Source organism: Colletotrichum truncatum, assembly GCF_014235925.2.
Source record: "Colletotrichum truncatum strain CMES1059 chromosome Unknown Contig_0004, whole genome shotgun sequence".
Lineage (NCBI taxonomy): Eukaryota > Fungi > Ascomycota > Sordariomycetes > Glomerellales > Glomerellaceae > Colletotrichum > Colletotrichum truncatum.
In genome coordinates, this window is record NW_027222401.1 from 4518813 (window position 1) to 4542607 (window position 23795).

At 47.4% G+C, this 23795-nt stretch overlaps 5 protein-coding genes across 5 annotated transcripts; 3 read left to right on the forward strand and 2 right to left on the reverse strand.

The window, feature by feature from the left end:
* Positions 1-464: 464 nt before the first annotated feature.
* CTRU02_207983 (reverse transcriptase domain protein) lies at positions 465-3167 on the forward strand (the record flags this gene model as incomplete). Its single annotated transcript, XM_036733858.2, has 1 exon — positions 465-3167. One exon carries the CDS (start codon positions 465-467, stop codon positions 3165-3167), a length of 2703 nt encoding a protein of 900 aa, XP_036574405.2.
* A 6773-nt stretch (positions 3168-9940) lies between these two features.
* On the forward strand, positions 9941-10654 carry CTRU02_207984 (oxidoreductase; the record flags this gene model as incomplete). Its single annotated transcript, XM_036733860.1, has 1 exon — positions 9941-10654. The coding sequence occupies one exon, from the start codon at positions 9941-9943 to the stop codon at positions 10652-10654; it is 714 nt and encodes a 237-aa protein (XP_036574407.1).
* A 320-nt stretch (positions 10655-10974) lies between these two features.
* CTRU02_207985 (indole-3-acetate beta-glucosyltransferase) lies at positions 10975-12871 on the reverse strand (the record flags this gene model as incomplete). The annotated part of the gene is made up of 7 exons (XM_070205005.1): positions 10975-11193; positions 11240-11639; positions 11694-11937; positions 11987-12104; positions 12170-12515; positions 12589-12652; positions 12736-12871. 7 exons carry the CDS (start codon positions 12869-12871, stop codon positions 10975-10977), a joined length of 1527 nt encoding a protein of 508 aa, XP_070061538.1.
* A 366-nt stretch (positions 12872-13237) lies between these two features.
* Positions 13238-14415, reverse strand: CTRU02_207986 (alcohol dehydrogenase GroES-like domain-containing protein; the record flags this gene model as incomplete). The annotated part of the gene is made up of 3 exons (XM_036733862.1): positions 13238-13654; positions 13730-13841; positions 13922-14415. The coding sequence occupies 3 exons, from the start codon at positions 14413-14415 to the stop codon at positions 13238-13240; spliced, it is 1023 nt and encodes a 340-aa protein (XP_036574409.1).
* Positions 14416-15201: 786 nt separating this feature from the next.
* Positions 15202-23772, forward strand: CTRU02_207987 (polyketide synthase; the record flags this gene model as incomplete). The annotated part of the gene is made up of 15 exons (XM_036733863.1): positions 15202-15728; positions 15802-16324; positions 16400-16523; positions 16588-16700; positions 16784-17267; positions 17371-17820; positions 17889-20047; positions 20109-20205; positions 20276-20301; positions 20445-21110; positions 21395-21685; positions 21767-21841; positions 21909-22219; positions 22304-22808; positions 22879-23772. The coding sequence occupies 15 exons, from the start codon at positions 15202-15204 to the stop codon at positions 23770-23772; spliced, it is 7245 nt and encodes a 2414-aa protein (XP_036574410.1).
* Positions 23773-23795: the final 23 nt, after the last annotated feature.

Consider the following 23795-nt stretch of genomic DNA (forward strand, 5'->3'; position numbering starts at 1 on the left):
TACAAGTCACGTGACAATCGACCAATCAGGACAGAGTCGACAGAGTCGACGAGCGACTCTGTAGACTCCTGTAAAGGACCAATCAGAAGAGAGTCGATAGAGTCGACGAGCGACTCTATAGACTCTCTAAGACATTGGGAAACGGGACTTGTATATAGACCAGGACTTGAGCATCTGCTTAAGCCTTCTAGATAGTTCTTCAGCAATCAACTTGTGATTCATCCTCGAATGACTTTCAGCTTACCTCTCAGTATTGTGAATACTAAGAACCTCGTTACCATAGTGTAAGACTGATCACCTTACCCTAACCCTACGATCTACCAGAACGACCTCTACGAACCAGTGTTAGTCTCTTACTGCACCTTCTGTTAGCAGAACCCTACTGTCAGATAGCTGGCCGTAACACTTTGATTGCTCCTGTTCAGTAAGTTGCCCTTTGAGACTAACGAACAGTATAAGACAAGATGTCTTCGCACGGAACTACCGAAAACCCTACTCCTGGAACCTCGTCCACGTCCGAGAGACGTATTCCCCAGAATCTGGCCCAAGAGATTCAAGACCAGGAAATGAAGGAGGAATCCGATAGCGATGACGACAATGAAGAACTTAAGCGGCAACTTGAGCGGAACAACAACGAGCTCAGGGAAATGAAAAACCTGTTCAACCAGAACGTCAAAGCCCTCAAGGAGCTACAGGAACAAGCCCGCCGCACCAAAGAACTAGAGAAGGAAGTCACAACCCTTCGAGCTGCCGCGAACGTCATATCAGCTCCTGTCGAAGGAAGAGAACGCCTTAAGCTCAACACCCCTACCACCTTCGACGGAACCCCTGGACAGCTCAAAGGATACTTGGTACAGATACGGACCTACCAAGCCTTCCACATCAACACGTTCCAGAACGATACCGAACGTGTCGTCCACGCCGCCACCTTCTTGAGAGGGAAGGCCCTCGCTTGGTTCGAACCCCTCCAACAAGAATGGCTGGACACCCCTATCGAGAGATACAGTCAAGAAGTGAAGGACATCTTTTTCAGCTTCAGTGGATATGTTAAAGCCCTTCAATCTCTCTTCTTAGACCCCGATGAGAAAAGACAAGCAGAAAGAGAACTGGCGAGCCTACGACAAAACAAATCAGCTACAATGTACGCCGCAGAATTTCGACGACTCGCAGCCAGACTCGACATGACCGACGAAAGCAAAGTCTTCGCTTTCTACCAGGGTCTCAAGGACGACGTCAAGGACGAAATGGCCAAAGTGGACACGCCACCTAGCTTCCTTGATTATGTCGAATACGCCATTAAGATTGACAACCGACTGTTTGAACGACGCAAGGAAAAAGGAGAAAAACGTCAAACAGCCAACTCAGGAAAGAAATACCAATGGCAACCTCAACACAAGTTCAACAACAAAAACCAGAACAACAGGAACAACAATCAGCAGAGCACCGCACATGGACAACACAGTGGACCCATGGACCTGAGCGTCGCGCAAAAAGACAAACCCAGACGCAGAGAATTCAAATGCTACAACTGCGACAAGCCAGGACACATGGCCAGACACTGCATACAGCCTAAGAAACTTACGGCAACCCCTAAGCAAGCCAACGCTGCAACCAAAATCCCTAGCCACGAAGAAAAGGGATGGACAGCCTGCTATGACAATGATTGCACTACGCACAGGCATGCAAAAGAGAATAGTGGATGGTACCCTCAAAACCCAGCAGGACGATCGGGATACGACACCACCAACATACCCAAGGCCATTGCTGTGATAGACCGATACACCGGTGGACCGGATTACACTAAGCAGCGACAAGAGCCACTCGACGACTGGGAACAAGCGAAGAAGGCCGCGGAACTCAACAACGCCTTCCAAGATGGTAGCATTGTGTACCAACCGGGACTCTTATGGGACATCCCACGCCTCGCCAACTATCGACAGACGAATGAAGTAAACACCCCGGAAAGTCTCTCAGAAGAAGAAGCCAGGAAACTCGAAGAAGAAAACGAGACAGCCATCAAACGGATACAAGACGCCATCAACTACACGATGCAAATTCGAAACAACAGCGAAGTTGGAGACACCCTCCAACACATGCGGAAAACCCGAGACCGCCGCATCGCACTACGCGGAAACACCCGAGGACAGTATCAACTCAAGTACAAAGCAACCCAATTTGTCTACCGACCCCAAAACGATGGAAAGACGGAACGAACCCTCGCGGTAGCCAGCAAATACGCCCGCAAAGCCACCGAGCAATTGGATGAAATGCTGAGACAACAACAATTCAGGGACGCCAGCACCCAGACCCGAGTATACCAAGCAAAGGACAACCTAAGCCAACGATGGAGCTCACCATATACCACGGTAGCCAGCGACTCGACCTTTGAATTGCCACAAAGAACCCGCGCTACTCCTCAACCCATCTCGGAATGGGCTGAAGACGTCGCAGACGGACCACCCTCGGCGGAAGTACGTCCACAAGGAACGTCGATAGACGATACCGACCCGGAAGACGCAGAAGAAGAACACCATCTCGACAGAATGGAAAAAATTAAGGAAGTACTAGAATACAAATACATCGACCCCCAAGACGACTGCCAACAGATCGCCTTCCATGCAGAAGAATATCATAACAAAATCCCTACAACAATCACACAAACCCGGGATGAAGAAATATTCTTGGAAGACGATCCCAGGATTACGACACAGCACAGAGAACACAAGGAGATAGCATGGATCTACTGCATCTTCGATCACTGCGCCTACCATCTCTTAAAGAAAGCAGAAAACGAACTATACCCCAAAAGAAAAGAAGAACTGCGAATCCGCAGAGCCCATGAGGAACAAGAACTCTCATATTGGGAAGTACGGGGAGAACCCGGAGAATGGAAAACCAACAACAATGGAATAGCATTCCTACGACCCAGCGTCGAATACCCTCAGAAGTGTGTGAACCACTTCACGGGAGTCTGGTGGAATTGCAGGGAAGACCTATGCAAACTCCACTACATTCCAAAAAGCGAAAGTTGGAGATTCCGACAACAAGAACTAGACAAGCAAGGACAGGACGGCGAGACGCCCAGCCCACCTCGTCTAGGAATCAGAGAAAGTAACCTCGGCAGAGACCGAAAGAAGGGCGAGAAGGCCCTCTACTCAAAAAACTAGGAGAGCCGCCTTGTCCGGGACACATGGCGAGCTCCCCCAGCAAGTCCCTATGTGCTACATTCGACGACGACGCACAAATGAAGATCACAGTAAACCTGGGCGGATACACCACACAGGTCCTGATAGACTCAGGAGCCCAAGGAAACTTTATCGCACCCCGAATAGTGCAACAGCGAGAAATACCATGGAATCAGAAGCAAAACCCTTACCGACTAAGGAATGTGGAAGGGAAAGAAGTCGAGTATGGCGGAGGCAGCATTGATCAGGAGACAGCGCAACTCCCTTTGCTCTACCATGGCCATCAGGAGCTTATCAGCCTCGACATCACGGAGATAGGAAACCACGACGTTATCCTCGGAATTCCATGGCTACGAAGACATAACCCACAAATCGATTGGGTTACCGGCCGAATAAAATTCAATCCAGCCTCTGAGAAGCACTCGACGAAGGCCTCATGCGGATTACTAGCAGCAACCAGAGCAAGACCACGCCTGATGCTAAGGATAAAAGACATTGGCACTAGGACGCTAGCAGCCACGACGATTGACAAAGTCACGGAAGATCCAATGTCAAAGATACCTGTTGAATACAGGGTCTACAGCAAACTCTTTGCACCAGAACTCGAGACCGGATTACCGGAACACAGCAAGTGGGATCACAAGATCGAAATTAAGGAAGGACACGAACCCACCTTTAACAAAATATACCCACTCAACCAAGAAGAAATGAAAGCCTTAGACGAATGGCTTGACGAAAATCTTGCGAAAGGATTCATCAGACCTTCGAAATCACCCGCAGGATACCCCGTACTATTCGTACCAAAGAAGAACGGGAAGAAACGACTTTGTGTCGATTATCGACGACTCAACGATATTACGATCAAAGACTGTTACCCACTGCCCCTCATATCGGAACTAAGAGACCTACTCTACGAGGCCCAATGGTTCACAGCCTTGGACCTTAAAGGAGCCTACAACCTTATCCGAATTGCAGAAGGAGATGAGTGGAAAACAGCCTTCCGAACGAGAAGAGGACAGTTTGAAACGTTAGTCATGCCATTTGGACTCACCAACGCACCGGCTACATTCCAAACTATGATCAACCAAGTACTACGGGAATATCTGGACAAGTCTGTTGTTGTGTACCTCGACGACATCCTTATATTCTCCAAAACGTTGGAAGAACACAAGAAGCATGTCCACGAGATTCTCAAAGCACTCGAACAAGCGAAGCTACTTGTGGAACCAGAGAAGAGTCTGTTTCACAAACAGGAAGTAGAATTTTTAGGGTTCACAATCACGCCAGGCGTAATCAAGATGTCCCCTAACAAAATCAAGGCTGTGCAAGAATGGCCTACACCAGAAAACCCGAAGGACATACTATCCTTCTTAGGATTTGTCAACTTCTACCGAAAATTCCTCAAAGACTACTCCAAAACGATATTGCCTCTTACCGAACTCACTAAGAAAAATGCACCTTGGGAATGGACAGACAAACAACAGAAAGCGTTCCAAGAAGTCAAGGACAAGGTCACATCGGAACCCGTCATCCAGATTCCGAACCCTGAGAAGCCCTTCGAGCTCGAAACGGATGCTTCGAACGAAGCTGAAGGAGCGCAGCTAGGCCAAAGGGACGAGAACGGAGTCCTACACCCCTGTGGATTCTTTTCAAGGAAGTTCCAAGGACCTGAACTGAATTACCAGATCCATGATAAGGAACTTATGGCAATTATCGACGCATTCAAAGAATGGAGACCCCAACTATCAGGAACAAAGTACGAAGTAAAAGTGTACACGGATCACAAGAATCTGGCACACTTCACCACTTCGAAAGAGCTCAACAAACGACAAATCAGATGGTCAGAATTCCTCTCAGAATTCAACTTCAGAATCATCTACAGGAAAGGATCAGAAAACGGCAGAGCAGACGCGCTCAGCCGAAGACCCGATTACAAGGACGAAGTCCCAGAAGAAACTCAGGTTATCCTCAAAAAAGACAATGGCGACCTCGTACCCGCCGCGAAACTCTTAATGATCGGCGACCGTGTCAAGACCAGCACGACTGGAAGAATGACACACGACCAGATCAGGGAGATACACAGCGCACCCGCTCACGGTCACCAAGGAGTTACGAAAACCTGGAAACGAATTAGACAACACCACGACAAGCGAGTAACAAGAAAAGACGTCGCTGACGCAATCAAGGATTGCGAAGTCTGCGCAAAAAGTAAGCCCAGCAGACACAAACCATATGGAGAATTACAACCATTGCCAGCACCACCAGCACCCTGGCACTCAATCTCTCTAGACTTTATCGTCAAACTACCAAAATCGAGAGAACCACTCACTAAAGTACAGTACGACAGTATACTAGTGGTTGTGGATAGATTCACGAAGTACGCGTATTTCATACCATACTTGGAATCAAGCACGGCAGAAGACTTAGCATACACCTTTCTCAGGATCATTGTCAGCCAACACGGCCTGCCCCAGGAAATAGTATCAGACAGAGGATCAGTCTTTACGTCCAAGTTCTGGAGATCCCTGATCTCGCAGCTCGGAGCAAAGCACAGCCTCAGCACTGCCTTCCACCCGCAGTCCGACGGACAAACGGAAAGAATCAACCAGATCCTGGAAACGTACCTAAGGAGTTATGTGAACTACGACCAGGACAACTGGGTCAAGTTGTTACCAACCGCACAGTTCGCATACAACAGTTCAATAGGAGAAAGCACGCGAGAATCACCTTTCTTCCTCAACTATGGATTCAACCCTACCGCTTATGGAGAACCCCGAACCGGCTCTGCCGCGATAAAAGCAGTAGCAGACATCAAGAAACTTAAGGAAATCCAACAAAAACTACCCCAAGAACTCGAATTCGTACGGCAAAGAATGAAGAAACACGCCGACCGACATAGGGTGAGAGGCCCACCCCTAAAAGAGGGAGGTAGCGCCTACCTCATACGGCGAAACATCAAAACGAAACGACCTAGCGACAAACTCGACTTCAAAAAACTAGGACCTTTCGAAATCACGAAGAAAATTTCCGAAGTCAACTACGAGTTGAAACTACCGGAAACAATGAAATGTCACCCAGTCTTTCACGTCTCATTATTAGAACCAGCACCGGACGGTACACACACCGAAGACTGCATCATTGTGGAAACAGATGACACCGAATACGAAGTAGAACGCATTCTAGACCACCGGAGGAATGACGAAACAACAGAATACTTCATTAAGTGGAAAAACTATGGACACGAAGACGATTCGTGGGAACCAGCTAAGAACCTGGAACACGCTCAGGAAGAACTCCAACAATACTGGCACCAGAGGACGTCTCTGGACCCCAGTCGTCCAAACCGACGCCAGACCAATCCACAACGCCAATAGCACCCAGGGAATGAAGTGCACCCACAGTTTCCGAGCTAGCACTCTGCAAACCAAGAACCTCGGAACGATACTCATTCTCAACCTCCTCCACACGCCGCAAACCAGATCGAATGAGATCAGTCGCCTCACGATTGATGTCCTTGCGACGCCTTCGTAAACGACGAATCTTCGCCATAAGAGCTAACTGCTCTTCTTCAGCTTTCTCAAGCTCATCATCAATTTTTATTTTCTGTTGCCGAACCCGAATGAGGGAAGCCGCGGAAGGACCGTGAATGTCGCAAGAATGCTTATCGGCAACGCAACGCGAACAACGAGAAGAATTAACTTCGGAAACGACGCAGTCGACACCGGCAGCCGCGCAACCGGAACAAGGGACAGGCATGATGAACCCGAACAAATCGACAAGCTGGCTAAGTTCCTTATAAGCCACAGGGTTCTTTGATTTGGATTTTTGAACGCGACCTGACATGATGTCAGCATTATGAATAAACAAGGAAGCACGATTGACGACTCCCCAACCTGGGAAGCCACGACCTACTTATGTTGGCCTTGAGGACAAGACCATCGAGGGGAGACCTGATGTTACGACCCGTCAGATGCACTTAACAGACCCACTGGGTCGGGCGGCTACGACAGGACATATGTACGTAGGATCACGGGAACAAGGGTAAACCTCTCGGCAAGGAAGAACTACGTTACAAGTCACGTGACAATCGACCAATCAGGACAGAGTCGACAGAGTCGACGAGCGACTCTGTAGACTCCTGTAAAGGACCAATCAGAAGAGAGTCGATAGAGTCGACGAGCGACTCTATAGACTCTCTAAGACATTGGGAAACGGGACTTGTATATAGACCAGGACTTGAGCATCTGCTTAAGCCTTCTAGATAGTTCTTCAGCAATCAACTTGTGATTCATCCTCGAATGACTTTCAGCTTACCTCTCAGTATTGTGAATACTAAGAACCTCGTTACCATAGTGTAAGACTGATCACCTTACCCTAACCCTACGATCTACCAGAACGACCTCTACGAACCAGTGTTAGTCTCTTACTGCACCTTCTGTTAGCAGAACCCTACTGTCAGATAGCTGGCCGTAACAAAAAGCCAGGACAAAGGACACCGCACGATCCCGATCAATGTTGTCAGTCGGCAGAACGAGTAGACAACGCCATAGAGGAACATCATGCCGTCGTACCAGCTTGTCTTGATGTTCTGCTTGTATCAAGGCGGCGATATTTGAGGTAGATTCTGATCTGGTGAATTTTAATACTTTCCGTAGGTCGATAGATTCGATCCTACTGAAGCTTGGCTGCGCAGTATCCTCGTCCTCCAGTGTAACTCCCAAGATAGGGTGACATATTATCGTTTCTCTCAAGCCCGAGTAGACCAAGCTAAGAATGTCCCTGCTTAGGTAGCGGGCTGTACTGCGAGGAAGGAAATATTCTGTAGAGAGTACTGCAACATTGTAAAAGCCGACTACGTGCTGATGAACAAGGTACTTCTCAAGAGGACCTAGTCAACGATTGAAACACGGTTACTCTTTGGCTTCTGATTGTGTACGGGTGTGATGATATGCCTACCAAGGGGACGCAATGAAAGCTGCTCCATCTCCTCACGCTCCTAGTAAAATGTCGCAATTGGCATAGGTGCGGTTACAAATTTGTCTTGTGAAGGTGTTGAGGCAGGTAAGGAAGACTAACTACACTACAAGCCTACAGTCTTGGTTGTAATGTCTCAGCGTTCCCAGGACAATAATCCCATTTCCTATTAGGTATAAATAAATACATAAAAATTTATTTCTTACCTTAACAAGGTAATTATTTATTATAAGCTTAAGTTTCTACTTAAGCTTATTATTTTGAGTTAGATCTTTTTCTTTCCATCGTTTATATTTTTTTATTAATAAATCTATGTAAAAGCTTAAATTTAAGTAAGATATATAAGTCTAATTCATACTACTAATGTAAAGTATAGAAATAAAGAGAATTCTAGATGTAATTATTTCTAAATTAACAACTATGAATAAATTTACTTATATTATTTTCTATAAGTATAAAATATTCTAAAATTTTAATAACTAAATTATTTAATTAAGATATTCTATTAAGACTATAACGTCTTATAATTATATTAAGGTATATATTTACTATTTACTAGACATACGTATGTTACTATTAGTCTATTTCTTTGAACTTTAAGTAATTATCAGGATCATCATCCAGCATCCTTATCCACATCAAGACCCTGCATTACTACCCTGCATTTATTACTAAGCATCACCCCTGCTCCGCTCTATTACCTCCACGCCCTCAGATGTTAACTGCAGCGTGCATACCTACTAAACCCAGTCCGACGCCATTACTATATAACAAACTACTCTGTCTTATTCAATAAACAAATGATAGGCCTTTCCCGACTATAACCAAGCTTCTGGTTCCACATTCCAGAGTTATCCGCGGTGTAATCTACTCATTTTATTTTCTTAGTTTCTCATTCCTTGAGGTAAATTTAGACCTTACAGGCATGCTTACGCCTCTGATACTTTTTAGTCACTTTCCTACCTTGAAGTTTTATAGACAACTTGCCTGAAACACGACACGTAATAACTCGACAATTAGGTTGTTGGTTTGTTGACACTAGTTTACAAATGTTGGCACAAGCTCTTATGATGGAAGAACTTGTTTTGATTATTTAAGCTTTTAGGTTGCTAGCGTAATAGTATAATGATAACGTTTTATGGTTATCAACCCAGCCCTGTTAATACTTATGCAACCTCTTGGAATAATCATCGAATCAACAACTTTGCCAAGAGGCTGGATGCGGCCTGGATTCTAGTAACCACTAGCCACAAGTACAGCAAAAGTATGATTGTTTCACACCAGGCCTAAATAGGATGGTACAACAAGATTACGATTCGTCCTCACAGAACCCAAAATCTTGCTCGTACTCAAGGACGAAGTACCTCGTTTCACTCGGATAGCAGCCGCAGTGCCCACTTTCTTTGTTTCTGTTGCGCAAAGGCTTAAATTCATAGTTTACCATTGGGTCATTATCGCGTTATCCAAGTTGACCACAAGTTATTGCACAGCACTACGGAACGGGACATAGGTCTAAGCAGACTTTATCATCACCTTAACTATAACCTTGTGATGGATACTGATTCAGCAATGAAGCGTCTGGAGTCCGAATACGGGACAGATTGGTTCACTATTGCCACCATCGAGACTCTTGGCTTGTAATGCAGTTGGTTGCCCTGACTTGCTTGCGACAGACTCTCTCTTAGTTCCGCTGATGGTAAATAGCATTTCAAAAAATTATTAGCTAAATGTCGCCTTGACTAACCATTGTAAATTGTCTTTGAGAGGCTTACAACATCACGATGAACAGAACGACTACTTCGCGTCCGTCTCGTGCAATTCTTCTTCTTCATGGCAGCGGATCGTCAGATGCTATATTCAAATTCCAAACATCCAAAATTCGGGCTACTTTGAAGGACAAATTTACATTTGTGTTCGCGAAAGCCCCGCACCCCTCGGAGCCCGGCCCTGGAGTGCTTCCATTCTTTGCCAAAATGCCGCCTTACTTCACATGGTTCCGAAAAGGAATCGAAGCAACAAAGCAAGAAATTGGAGTCTTCAATCAGTGCATCGAAAACACCGTCCTGGCCTGGAAAGCTGAGAACCCTTCAGGGGCGATTGTTGGAGTGTTGGGCTTCTCACAAGGCGGCATAGCATCCACCCTACTGCTGTGGGAACAGCAAATGGGCTTCGCACCTTGGCTTCCGGATCTAGAGTTCGGCATCTTGATTTGTTCGGGATACTACGAAGCTTTGACTGAGTGTATGAGTGATCTGAGCATTGATAACCATCACGGCGGTCAAGTCTCGACGACCAGATTGCCTACGTTGCATCTTTACGGACGACAGGATGTATTTGGCGCTCCGTCGTCCAAGAAAATGTTTGCAACCCATTTCGCCGTAGACAGCGCCCGAATGGAAAGTTTCAATGGAGGTCATGAGCTTCCTCGAGATGAAGATGACCTTAAGCTTATCAGGAGTTTTGTGACAGAACGCATAGAGGCCAACCCAAGATAGAACGGAATCATGTGTTTACCATTCACACGCTGCAATTTGTTGTGTATAAGTGTTACTATGGAGCCGTTAGGGAGTGAAGTGATAGCTACGTAGCTTCAAAATCTTTCATCCTACAGATGTCCTAACCACTTACAATTGATATGGAATCCCTGATCTCCATGGCAAATGCTCATCCACCATTCGCCAGTCAGCTCACATACTGAATAAGCTTCAATAGTCACAAAATAGTATCGTTTTGACAACTCGGATCTTTAAGCGAAGGATGTAGATCTTGCTTTCCACACACCAATGTGACGCTGAATTTCCATAATTCTCTCGTGTCAAAGTAATGCCAAAGTTGTGATAACTTGTCGAGCAGCTTCTCTTCTCTCCCTCTTAAGTTCAGTGGAAAGTTGCTGTGTATTCAAACGAATTTGCTTGCCTTCAGCTCCTTTCGTCTTCCGGAAGACTTCCTCAAAGTCGTGTCTTACAGCGTCTTCGCTACCAAGGATATCTGGACCTCCTCGTCTGGCTTTGGCTTTAGCACTACCTGTCCTAATCTAAACAAAGGTCGTTAGCTAAATTGACCACATGGAGTTTGCTTACAGTATCAAAGTCGACGTATAGCACAAGACTTACCTGCATGAGCTCAAACGCAGTAGGCCTATCCCTTGTTGAAGCCAATGCCACGTTGATAGCGTTGTCTCCCGGAGCCAGAGGCCAGCCCACAAGTGGAATACCCTGCACAAAGCTTTCCATCATAGAATTCCATCCACCGTGAGCAAGTAAAAACCCTACTGACGGATGCTGGAGGACCGCCTGTTGATCGACCCACGTATTACACACAAGACCGACCCCGCTGCTTTGAATATTTTCTATGTCGGCATCACTAATGAATTTCTTCGCATGCATTCCCCCAATGATCAAGACAAACGGATGCTTCATCTCGTTCAAGGTAGATATCAGAGCCTGAAAATTAGCTTGATTGGTTGGGAAGACCATGGACCTAATGTAACGATTGTAAGACTCATGGAATGAAACTCAGGAGGGACCATCTTACCCAAACGAGATGACGAGGACCTCTTCCTTGCCGTGGCGGTCAAGATAAGCACGTATTCTCTCATCCTCGATCAGTGCGTCTCGGGACCAATTCTTGGGTCCGATCTGAACACCAACGGGATACACGGTAGTATAATTGTTGCAAGCAGTAAGGGTTTCACCTTCCAATGCCATTGCTGAAGCACAGACGATGCCATCAGTGGCTTGGACAAGCGTAACTGTCTCCCTGAGCAATGAAGATACCACTGCGACCACAATTAGTAGGATGTCCACCAAATCAAATGACCTCCTCACCTGTCCTAATCATGCCAAACTCACCAAACTCTCGCTCATAATCATAAATATCTCTACAACCAGGGATTCTTATCACGGTTCCATTGAATGTATCATACCCGTTTTTGGCAATGGAGACCTGTGAAATATTATCAGTCTGTCAAAATTACAAAGCTACGTGACGACTAACTGTAGTATACTCACTTGCTCAATTATTTCACCAAGGCTCCTTCCCTGACGCAAGGTCTCATCGGAGAAATATTTGTGGGCGATCAATTCCCAGTCGCTGAAACCCCCTTCCGATGAGGGCGCAAGGTAAGAGTAAAGGCGCGCAGCACTACCTGCCCAATACAACAGAATCTTACATCCATTACCAACGATCTTTCGTGCCTGCGGCAGAGACTCTAACGAGCCGATATGGTCCAGAATCAGCGCCGTAGGCCTTGGCCGATTGTCCCTTGAGTTGGTGACTTGCTGTAGCGTCTCCACCCATCCCTTAGACAGCTGGTTTGTAATGTCTTCCACCGTCACTCCCTTGTTCTTAAGAAGACTGCGTGCTCATGGTCAAAAATATCGGTTTCAAGAGTGACACAGCTTCGTTATATGGGATGTTGAAAACTCACTGCGGGTCCCCGACTAATACCACATGAAATCGGTCTCGTGGCGCATCGGAATACTGGCTAAGGTCTGAATGAAATCAATACTGCGCCAAAACAACTCACTATCTACTATCCACCAGATGTTGAAAATCGCAGTGAATAGGACCTTACCTAGAAAAGCATGAGATACAAAGGTTACAGCCAAAGACTGGTTAACCTCAAGCATCTCAGTGATAAGGGAAATAGTACTGGTGACATGGCCCCAGGCAGGCCAAACGTGCCAAACATGATGTTGTTTGTAATCCATGATGACAACCTGTTTATTGAACAGCTGTTTACTGAACAGGAAGAAGAGCGGGGATGCATTGTAGTTTTCAATACGATTCTCATATGCAAATTGGCATTATTTAAGGTTTTCGGGTAGCGGAGCTTATCAAGTTGCAGGTATTGAAGTGGTCAGACCCCCAAGGGTGGTAAATGTGGGGGTCTTCCAAAAACATTGTTCTCAGACTCGTAAAATCGGGTGTGGACGCCATTGAGAATAAAGACAGAGTACAACAAGTGGTTGTTCCACGTACAAGAAACTAAACCGTAGATGTTACAATATTTATACGATATCATTCAACATCAAGTCCACATCGAAAGACCCGGATTCTAAGTTTCGGCTGGGACATCAAGTTTGCATTCGGACCACAATCTTCTCCCCTGACACACCCTGATTCGCGATCAAGTCGAGGCCCTTCCGAATAGCATCAAATCCGCCGTCTAGTATTCGAACAGGATGATGATTCAGTTTGCCCTCAAGCACAAGCTTCTGCGCAATTTCCCACAATTCAACCCCTAAAGCACGCATCTTCTCATCTGGCTCTCGTGTGTATGGCGCTGGATAGGTACATCCTTCGCCAAAGATGCAGGGACCGACGACGAAGTCCGCCGTGACTACCGACCGATTTGCAGCATGCCTCGGGAATGGTTCAAGGGCAACGTAGTTCCCTCCAGCGCGCCCTATCGCGTTGAAGCAGACGGTTGTAGACTCGACGTTAGAAGTACAGTCTAACGCATACTTTAAGTTGTTCCGTGTATGAATTTTCTTGGCCATTTACATTGTTTAGCCTCCGGAGTCTGTTCGGGCATAATTGGAAAGAAAGCAACAGGGACTGTTTACAATTTTTTGTGCGACGTCCTTGTCGAAACGATTGAATACTTCCTCAGCCCCATTCTTCCTCGATAATTGAAAGTGTTTTGGAGAGCAAACCCCTATCGGGATCAAACCTGCGCTGTGCACAGGGTATGTAGTCAGATGGGTACCACCGAAATGTCTCATAGGGGAAGAAACTTGACAAGGGGTAAAACTCACAGCTTTAGCAATTGCATAGCAATAGAAGCCGTCGCAGTACTACTGCCGTAGACGAGAACATGTTTCGCTTTCGCAACAGGTTCGTTTGGCAAAGGTAAGCCTAGCGATTTTACAGCTAAACCAGCGGTGCATATTCCCACAGGTAATGACGCTGCCGCTTCAATAGTCCACGAGTCTGGAACTCTCATCCACATTTTGCCCCTCGTCACGGTATACTCTGCAAACGCCCCTTGTTCTGGCGTAGATTTGAACATCTCATTTTGCGCCCCGCATACCCGGTCGCCAACTCCAACGCCGACAACGTCTGGTCCTACTGCGACAACTGTGCCAGCGAAATCAGACCCCATGATCGCAAATGGATTAGCAAAGTCTGTCTTCATTTTGGTGTTACTCGGATTAAGAGCAACGGCTTCAATGCGCACAAGGGCTTGATCGCGAGGTAAGACGGGACAAGGCGCCTCGTCCCACACGAAGAGTTGCCCATCTTCGTTCATGACGAGAGCCTTCTGAGTGGAGGGGTTCGCGGAGTTGTTAAATTGTAACCCCATGTTGAGTGCTTTGGACAAAGACTGATGATTCTGTGCCTTTTCGTAGCTTGTGAATACCAATGACTTTAGCATAGACGCCAATTCGTCTGCACCAGCCGCTGTCTGCGAATCGCTAGGAGCAGATTCATTATTGCTAGCCTATTAAAAGAGCTTCTTTCTGTCTAGTCTATCATGACTATTGTATTGCAAAGCAAGAGAGAGTTCTTCTACGATTGAGATATACCCCGCTTTAATGCATAATACTTACACCTACCGTCCTTGTATAACTGCTCCATCCTCAAATAATAAGTTTTAAATCTTAGCCGACTGGTCCCTGCGGACTTCTGTAAGGTTAAGGCAATTAAAAGGTTGCGGCTGAAGTGACCCCCCTCCCCTCCCAATCTCTCCCTTCTAAGAAGCTGGTCTATGTGGATATCCCCTGCTTTTCCTATCAGAATTTCTAAAACGAGGATACGTAAGTTACTCCCGAAGAGTAGGTTAAAAGCAGGGGTAATAGCGCCAGTAATGCCGATGACTCCACTGTAACCCAACCAAGACCTGTGATCTTATCTTGTAGCGCAGTTGGTTCCCCTAACTGCTTGTGACACCATGCCCCTTTAAATAAATGACCCCATATTATCAAGAACACACAGAATAATATTAGAAAGTGTTTTTGTTGAAATGATAGCCTCAGTTGCTATTCAAGCGATAAATTCCTGTAGTGACCCACAATCCAGATCCGGAAACTTGAAAATGGGCGAACCTGATAATGTCAGTCCATGTTTTGGCGACGACCCCGTGGCCATCTGTGGCATGGCCATGAGACTTCCCGGGGGCGTAAGCAACGCGGAACAGTTTTGGGACATGTTGATGCAGAAGCGATGTGCATCTGTGCCGGTCCCGAAAGACCGTTTCAATATTGATGGGTATTACAGTCAGAAACCACGTCCGGGGACCATCCAAACAAAGACTGCATACTTCCTGGACCATGTTCAACTTGACCGATTCGATGCGACACATTTTTCTTTCGGTCGCAGTGAGCTAGAACAGATGGATCCTTTGCAAAGACTGCTGCTAGAGATCAGTTGGGAATGCCTTGAAAATGCTGGCGAGACAGACTGGCAAGGCAAGACGGTCGGCTGCTATGTGGGCTCCTTCATTGAGGACTGGAGTGTTGAGATGCAACGGGACTCGCAGTACTACAGCAACTATCCGACTGGCAAGTGGGACATCATGTTATCAAATAGAATTTCGCATGCATTCGATTTCCGGGGCCCAAGGTACGTTGAGTTTGAACCTCAAAATGTTCCATCTACAGCTTGAGAAGCAATCTTATTGATGCGCATGTCGCAGCATGACTGTGAAAACCGGATGCTCATCGTCACTGGTAGCTCTAAACCTCGCCGTGCAATCTTTGATATTGGGAGAATGTACTTCCGCGCTTGTGGCTGGCTGTAGTCTATTCTTATCTGCGCCGTCCTCGGCTGCGGGCGCATCTGGGACTTTAGGCAACATTGCCTCCCCGGATGGCATCTGCAAGACCTTTGATGCCGCCAGCGACGGCATTGGAAGGGGCGAGGCCATTAATGCCGTCTATTTGAAACGACTGTCGCAGGCCCTTCGCGATGGGAATCCCGTGCGGGCCGTGATCCGTTCGATTGCGACTCAGCATGACGGCAGGGAGCCTGGTCTGATCATCCCTAATGGATACGCGCAGGAGGCGCTCATTCGGCATACATACGACAAGGCGGGGATCATCAAATATTCCGAAACGTCCTTCTTCGAATGTCATGGCACGGGCACGCGGATTGGCGATCTTGCTGAAGTCGGAGCCATTGAGAGAATTTTTGGAAAAGAAGGCATGATCATCGGTGCTGTGAGTAGTATTGGTAAATCTTCTGGTCTCACCAACTCAATCATTAACACAACGCTACTTTCTTTATATCCATAGGTCAAGCCCAATGTCGGTCATTCTGAGGGCGCCGCTGCCCTGACTAGTATCATCAAGGTGGTACTTATGCTTGAGAGAGGAATTATTGCGCCAAACACCAACTTCAATACACCAAATCCTAATCGTAAGTGCTCTTCGAGATTGCCATCTCTAGACACTCTAAATGACCAATCAATACCCATATATAGTCCCTTGGGCCGATGGAAGGATCAGAGTTGCTTCTGAGCCTGAGCCGTTTCCTCTGGATCGATTACGAAGAGTCAGTGTGAACTCCTTTGGAATGGGGGGCGCCAACAGCCATGTATGAGTCCATTTACTTCGTTCTTCTCAACTTCCAGACATTAATAATCGTCTGGAAATCGAAACCATAACTGACAATTTTAGGCCATCCTTGAATATCCCTCCATGGGGGTCGATGGTCAACTGAATCCCTATATCCAGCCACGCATGAATACATCTTCTGTAGTCACAGAAGAATGTCACATCTTGTTGCTCTCGGCGTCGAATCCAAAATCCTTAGAGCTACTTCACCAGGCTTACAGGCAGTACGCTGTGACAATCTCGGAACCGTACAATCTATCGGATTTGGCATATACTCTTGGATGTCGACGAACAATGTTGAAATACAGAGGTTTTTTCGTCGCACGACACGGAAAAAACGGAGAGCGTACGACAACCCAGCCAGAACTAAAACTGTCTGCTTCCAGCAGCGATGAGCAAAAGACACTTGTCTTTGTGTTCAATGGCCAGGGCGCGCAGTGGCCTACTATGGGCAAGACTTTAATCCTTACGAACAATATCTTTCGCCAATGTATTCAAGATTTAGACAGAGTGCTCAGAGGATTGAAAGCGTCTTGGACGATTGAAGGTATGGATTCTTCGCCTTGTCTTGAAGTTTTCAATTTCTTCGTAAACTCCTAGCAAGTCTCTGGCAACGCTAACATGCTTTTCCCTTTGCCATTGTTTTGTAGGTGAACTCCTTAAATCAGAAACTGAAAGTCGGGTGATGCAGTCAGAGTATGCTTTGCCCTGCAGCACCGCTATTCAAATAGGACTTCTCGCAGTCTTGCGTAATTGGACAGTGGACCCGGATATTGTGGTCGGCCACTCCAGTGGAGAGATCACCGCTGCCTTTGCGGCTGGTGCCCTCACAGCAAATGAGGCAATTATCGTCGCATATTTCCGAGGCTACATACTCAACAGAACCGGTAAAAGACACTCAGGAGCCATGGCTGCGATTGGAGCCGGCTCCGAGGACACATCTGGGTGGCTGCTACCTGGAGTAGTTGTTGCTTGCGAGAACAGTGATGTCAACACAACTATATCTGGAGATGCGTGTGCGGTTGAAACTGTGGTGGAAAGGTTCAAAACAGATGGAATATTTGCTAAGATTCTTCCTGTGGATCATGCCTTCCATTCCGGTTAGTATCAACGCGAGATACACTCAAATACTGTGACAGAGTACTAACATAAGTTTTGGAACTTCCAGAACACATGAAGGAGTATGGTTTAGCCTATGAAATGGCGATTCGCCCCTTTCTCAACACTGCCGCACCTCGGGTACCTTTCTTTTCCAGTGTCACTGGAGGCTACGTAAAGGTCGACGAATCCCTGGGCGCCGCGCACTGGCACCAAAGCCTAGTTCAACCTGTCCTGTTTAACAAGGCTCTCAGAAGTCTTCTAAAGCAAACCAAGACACCAAATGTTGTCATTGTTGAAATCGGCGCCCGCCCTTCTCTAAAGAGCCCCATTAAACAGATATTAGAGAGCATTCCCCACAGCAAAGCTAGCTACCTCCCAACTTTGGAGGAGAACAAAGATTGCCACGAAAGTCTTCTCAGGCTGGCCGGACGTTTGTTTTGTGAGGGCATCAACTTTGATCATAAAGCGATTGCGCCGCCGGGAAAAACCCTGACAAATACTCCTACATATACTTGGGCTCATGAACAGTCTTTTCAGGGGCAACACCGTTTATTCAGGGCGTATAGAGACTCCCAGTACCCTATGCACGAGCTGCTTGGCAGCCCAGTATTTGAAACTAGTGCTCTTGAGCCTAGCTGGAGGAAAGTATTGCTCCTCGAGGACATTCCCTGGCTTGGCGATCACGTTGTCAACGACCAGGTCATTATCCCTTTTGCAGCATATATATCGATTGCTGAGCAGGCCCTTCGTCAGGTTAACGGAGGCTGCTTGGAGTCCTTCTTTGCTCAAGATTTCTCTGTTTCCGCGGCACTGCGTTTGGATCCTGGCCGTCCGGTTGAAATACATACCAGATTACGACGTCTTATTTTCAATGAGAATGCGCCTCCAAGCTACGATGTCCAAATCACTTCATGGAAAGACAACGTCTGGACCGAGCACTGCCACACAATAGTCACCGCAGGGACCCATCGAGTCCAAAAGCGCTTCGCAAAGCGCGAATTTCCGCGCTTGCTGTCTCGAAACGCTTGGTACAAAATTACACAAGAGTTAGGTTTCACTTATGGACCCTCCTTCAGAAGGCTAGAAGACATTTCTGTCAGTCCCAGTGTACAGCAAGCGACAGCCCGTGTGAATCCACCCGAGGAGACATCAGCGGACTCAACCTGTAGCTACCTTTTACATCCCACCGCACTCGACCAATGCTTGCAGACTACAGGCATTGCACTCTGCCATGGGCTAGAAAGAAATGCGAAGTATATGGCCGCACCGACGTATATCAAAGAACTTCTTGTTCGTCGTTATGTAGGGCCCTTTTGGGCCACAGGAATGATGGACCAAGTTGCGCAGGGCCATCTTTCTGGAACGGTCCATGCATACAATGATGATGGGAGAGAGATTGTCGTCATGCAAGGTATTGAGGGCCACCAGATCAGTAGTGCTTTGCAACTCGAAACGGAGGCTCCTCCAATTGTCAGCACGGCTCATTGGCATGCTCACGCAAGCTTCTTCCCATTCCAGACCCTCTATGGAACTCCCTTCTTTGACGCAGATGAAATCAAGAAAATGCAGCACTTGCTATTTCTCCAGTTATTGGAGATGCGTTCGAAGTATGCTCAAGATAACAACTTTGAAGATGCTCTTCCTACGTGTGCGACCAGGTCATGGGTTGAGAAACAGATTCAAAGGGCACAGGAGACAGGTTATGGTGTCTTGTCTGCCACTACCTGCCGGGATATTATACAAGATAACCGAGATGATCATCAAGTTGCCCATCAAAAGCTACGAATTAAACTGCAGAGTAGCCATCTGCATGACATGGAACCGACGATGGACCAGCTGTTCAAGGACCCCATTCGGCAGACCAAGGAAACGCTCCGAGAATCTATCGTGTCCCGAGGCCTCTGGCCGCTGCGAGCTAAGAAACTTTTGGCAGATGCGATGCATGTTTTGACACACACAAATCCTCAGCTGAGGATCTTGCAGATCGGTTCAGGTGGGATAGGCCACAGTATGGCCCTGACATTGCGGGAACTTCTCCAGCCAGACAAAGGAACTAGGCTTTTTTCAATGTTTACGTATGCGGCAGTCTCGCAAGATCCTTTAGACATTCCAAAAGACGCCTTTACAGATACTCATGGCTTGGAAGTGCGAAACTGGGATGCCGTAGGCGGGGACAGAGATCTTAACGTCGTTGCTCATTCGTGCGATGTTATCGTCTGTACAAATGTGCGACTTCTTGATTTCTGCAACATTATGGGAACATTTACTGACCCACATCCCTATGCAGATTTTATCTGCGGAACGCAATACCCTTCAAGACTTGCAACACATAAAGCATCTACTTCACCCTTCTGGGTTGCTCATTCTTCTAGAGCTTCTTTCTGGTCAGTACCTAAAACCTGTTACTCGAAACGTGCTCCACGTCCAACACAGGTGACTAATGTGAATCTTCAGGCGATTCACTTCTATCATCTCTTGATGTAAGTCCCAGGAAGTGGCGTTCTCATCTGAAACCAGCAATAGGCTGTGCGGATAGTCTTGGAAACAACAACACGTGCTCCAATGGTTGTCCGCAGACCGGAAACACAAATTGTTAAAAGCAGGAAAGCTGACAGATTCTCAGTTTCTGTTGCAGAATGATTCGCCACCCATTTCAGAAGATGTCCTACTTCCCATTCTTCGCGACCTGGGATTTGATGTAGATCAAAGTGATCAACACAGAAGCCAGCTACCCCCCATCATGCGACTTTGTACTCTGAACCAGGTTGAATCGAGTTCATCAACCATTACTATCGTTACAAATCACCAGCAAAGTGCATTGATTAAAAATTTCAAATCGGTGCTGCATTCCTATTCCGTCTCAGCCCGAACATACGATGCAGCTACTTGCATCAATCAATCCGCGTCACTCCCAGCCGAGGGAGCTCTTATCTTTTTCCTCGATCTTGAACGCCCTTGGATCTATCACCTGACCGAGACTGAGTTCGCCGAGTTCGTCCGACTTCTGAGCACCGGTACCCAAAAACGACCCATCGTCTGGGTCACACCTTTATCGCAGATCAGCTGCAAGAACCCACAGACCGCTCTGATCTATGGACTCGCTCGTACGCTGCGATCGGAGCTAAAAGCCGATATCACGATCGTTGAGGTCGACTTGGAAGATGATGCAGATAGTGATGAATTGGCAAAATTACTCACGCGCATCGTCCAGCATCTGCCGCACCGATGCTTTGCTGACCCTTTTGACCCGGACTTTGAGTTTGCGATTACTATGGAGCATGGAATCATGGTACCGAGGCACCACTGGACAACCGTCCAACAGGAACTCTATCGATGTTCCGAGCAACAAAAGATAAGCGAGACGTGGAAAGTAAAACTGGTTCCAAGGATTCCAGGAAAGTTGAGCTCGTTGCGATGGGTTACTTGCCCCTTGCCAGGTCTAGACGCCCGCCATGTCCGATTGGAGGTGAAAGCAGCCGCAGTCAATAAAGAGGCACGTACCCCTGGCCTGTACAGGCCGTGCATGCGTTCGTGTTGATTATGGGAGGATAACTAATATCTGGTATTTTACAGGATGTGATCATAGCCAAGGAGGCTTTCAAGGCTAGCCAGGTTCTGTTGGGGCAAGAGGCTGCCGGCATCATTACTGGAGTAGGCGATGATGTAACCAATTTTCAAGTGGGAGACAGAGTAGTCGTTCTTTTGACAGGCAAAGGTGCCGTAGCCAGCCATCTTGATGTCCTGCCGTCGAGGTGCTTGCGGCTGGATAAAAATTTCGCGTTCGAAGCTGCCGCGGCGATGCCGCTGGCATGCGTTAAGGCCGAGTTAACAGTAAAGAAGTTTGGAAGGATTGAAGGCGGAGAGGTAAGTCTTGTCTTCTGGGCGGCTGGCTAGGGGAGAACTGGAGGCAGTAATGCTGAAAACTTACTTCTTGTTTGATTAAAGGTCGTCATCGTGCTGTTCACTCTCAGCGACGTGTGTCTCGCAACTGTCCAACTGTTGCGGGAAATACGAGCAGATGTAAGGACAACGGAAGCGCAAACTTCTCTTTACGCAAGCAGTCGTTGACTAGTTGACTTTTTGTCAGAGTCGTTTCATCATCACTTCGGAGCCAGATGGTTTGCTTCTGGAAAATGCTTTCGGCATCGTCAGAGACTCTATTGCGTCGGTCCCGGAAGATGCTTCGCCATGGCCAAAGGCAGCCTACATGATAGGATTTGGTGGCCATGTTTCCGACTGGGTACTGAGTTGCTTGTCACCTACTGGTACCCTCCTTGACGTTTTAGATTATTCAGACAACTTTGAGGCCTACGAAAGACCAAGGATCTTTGCAAGTCAGGCATATCGCAGCGTTAACTTACAGACACTCAGTTTCTACGATCCAGACACTGTGCAAAGGTGAGCACTACTATACCCGCACGCCACGTTGATTTTTATTTGCAGGACTATGACTGCAAACAAGTTCACAACTAATCTATGTAGGGCTTGGAAGACGTGTCAAGTACATTTCGTCGGCATATCACAGCCAGCAGATTGGGCACGACTGGCGAAGATCTTCAAGCCAAATCAAGTCCAGGAGGCTTTCCGTGCTGCTGTTGGACAAGAGGTTCAAGCAGATAGCAAGGTCGTCCTCCAAATCCCAACACCGGACCCACTGGGCAACTTTCCCTCGTCGTTCGCCGAGGTCATTCCTGCGTCTCCTCGGTTCCGTTCAGATGCTGCTTACCTGCTTGTGGGTGGCTTGGGCGGCATCGGCTGCGCTGTGGCTACGTGGATGGCAGAACATGGTGCTGGGGAATTGGTATTTTTTTCTCGCTCTGCTGGAACTAGACTAGAGACTGAATCTTTTCTGGACGAACTGCGAAGTCAGGACTGTGTCGTAAAGACGGTAACGGGGAGTGTTGCGAGATTGGAGGATATCACAAGGGCTGTTAACGCGGCGGATCGTCCTATCGCTGGGGTGTTTCAAATGTCAATGGTTTTGCGGGTATGTCAATCCTCGTGTGGGGAAAGCACATATTCTATTAATTTGTCCACTTATTTAACGGATTTGACAGGATGCTGCGACATTGCGCATGACATACGACGAATGGCGAGCATGCATCGAGCCCAAGATCCGAGGTACGGAGAACATTCACACAGCATTGTCGCAGCATAGCTTAGACTTCTTCGTTCTGTTCTCCTCGATCGGCGGACTGGTCGGCAACCTTGGGCAAGCCAACTACAACTCCGCGAACACCTATCTTGACGCGTTTGTTCGGTATCGGCATCACCTAGGGCTACCAGCGTCGGTCATCGACATTGGGATTATGGGTGGCATCGGTATCATCGCCAGTACCGGCAACATGCAAGACAGAGCCAGGTCGGCAGGATATCATATCCTTCGTGAGCAGGATCTCCTGGAAGCCATTACTATCAGCATGCACCACTCTCGTCCAAGCCCAACACCCAGTCAAGACAACGCATATCATCATCTCAGCCAGATGGCTCTCGGTCTTTGGTCGGAGCAAGGCCTAGCAGATCCTTCGACGCACGTCCTTTGGAAGAAGAACGCGCATACGAGTGCGGCGCACAGCATCCACCTAGAGAGCTTGCCCGCAGAATCACAAGTAAATTCTTCTACCGAGTCAGGACTGACAACGATAATGATGATTGCGAAGAGCACACCTAAACGCCTACTTGACGAGGAAACACTAAGATTGATCGGCAAGCTGCTTGGAACTGCTATTGCGCAATTGCTCAATCTTTCCAGCGCTGAAATCGGCCCGGCTACTGGTCTGGATGATCTTGGGCTTGACTCGCTAAACGCAAATGAGCTGACAAGCTGGGTCTCCCAATATCTCTTGGTTGATCTGCCGCTACCCGATCTTATTCAATCGGCAACAATGCACGACCTTGCAACTAAGATCGCTGTCCTACTGCTGGTTAAGTTCGGAGATGCCCTGATATAGCGAATCATATGCTCAAGTGGTTC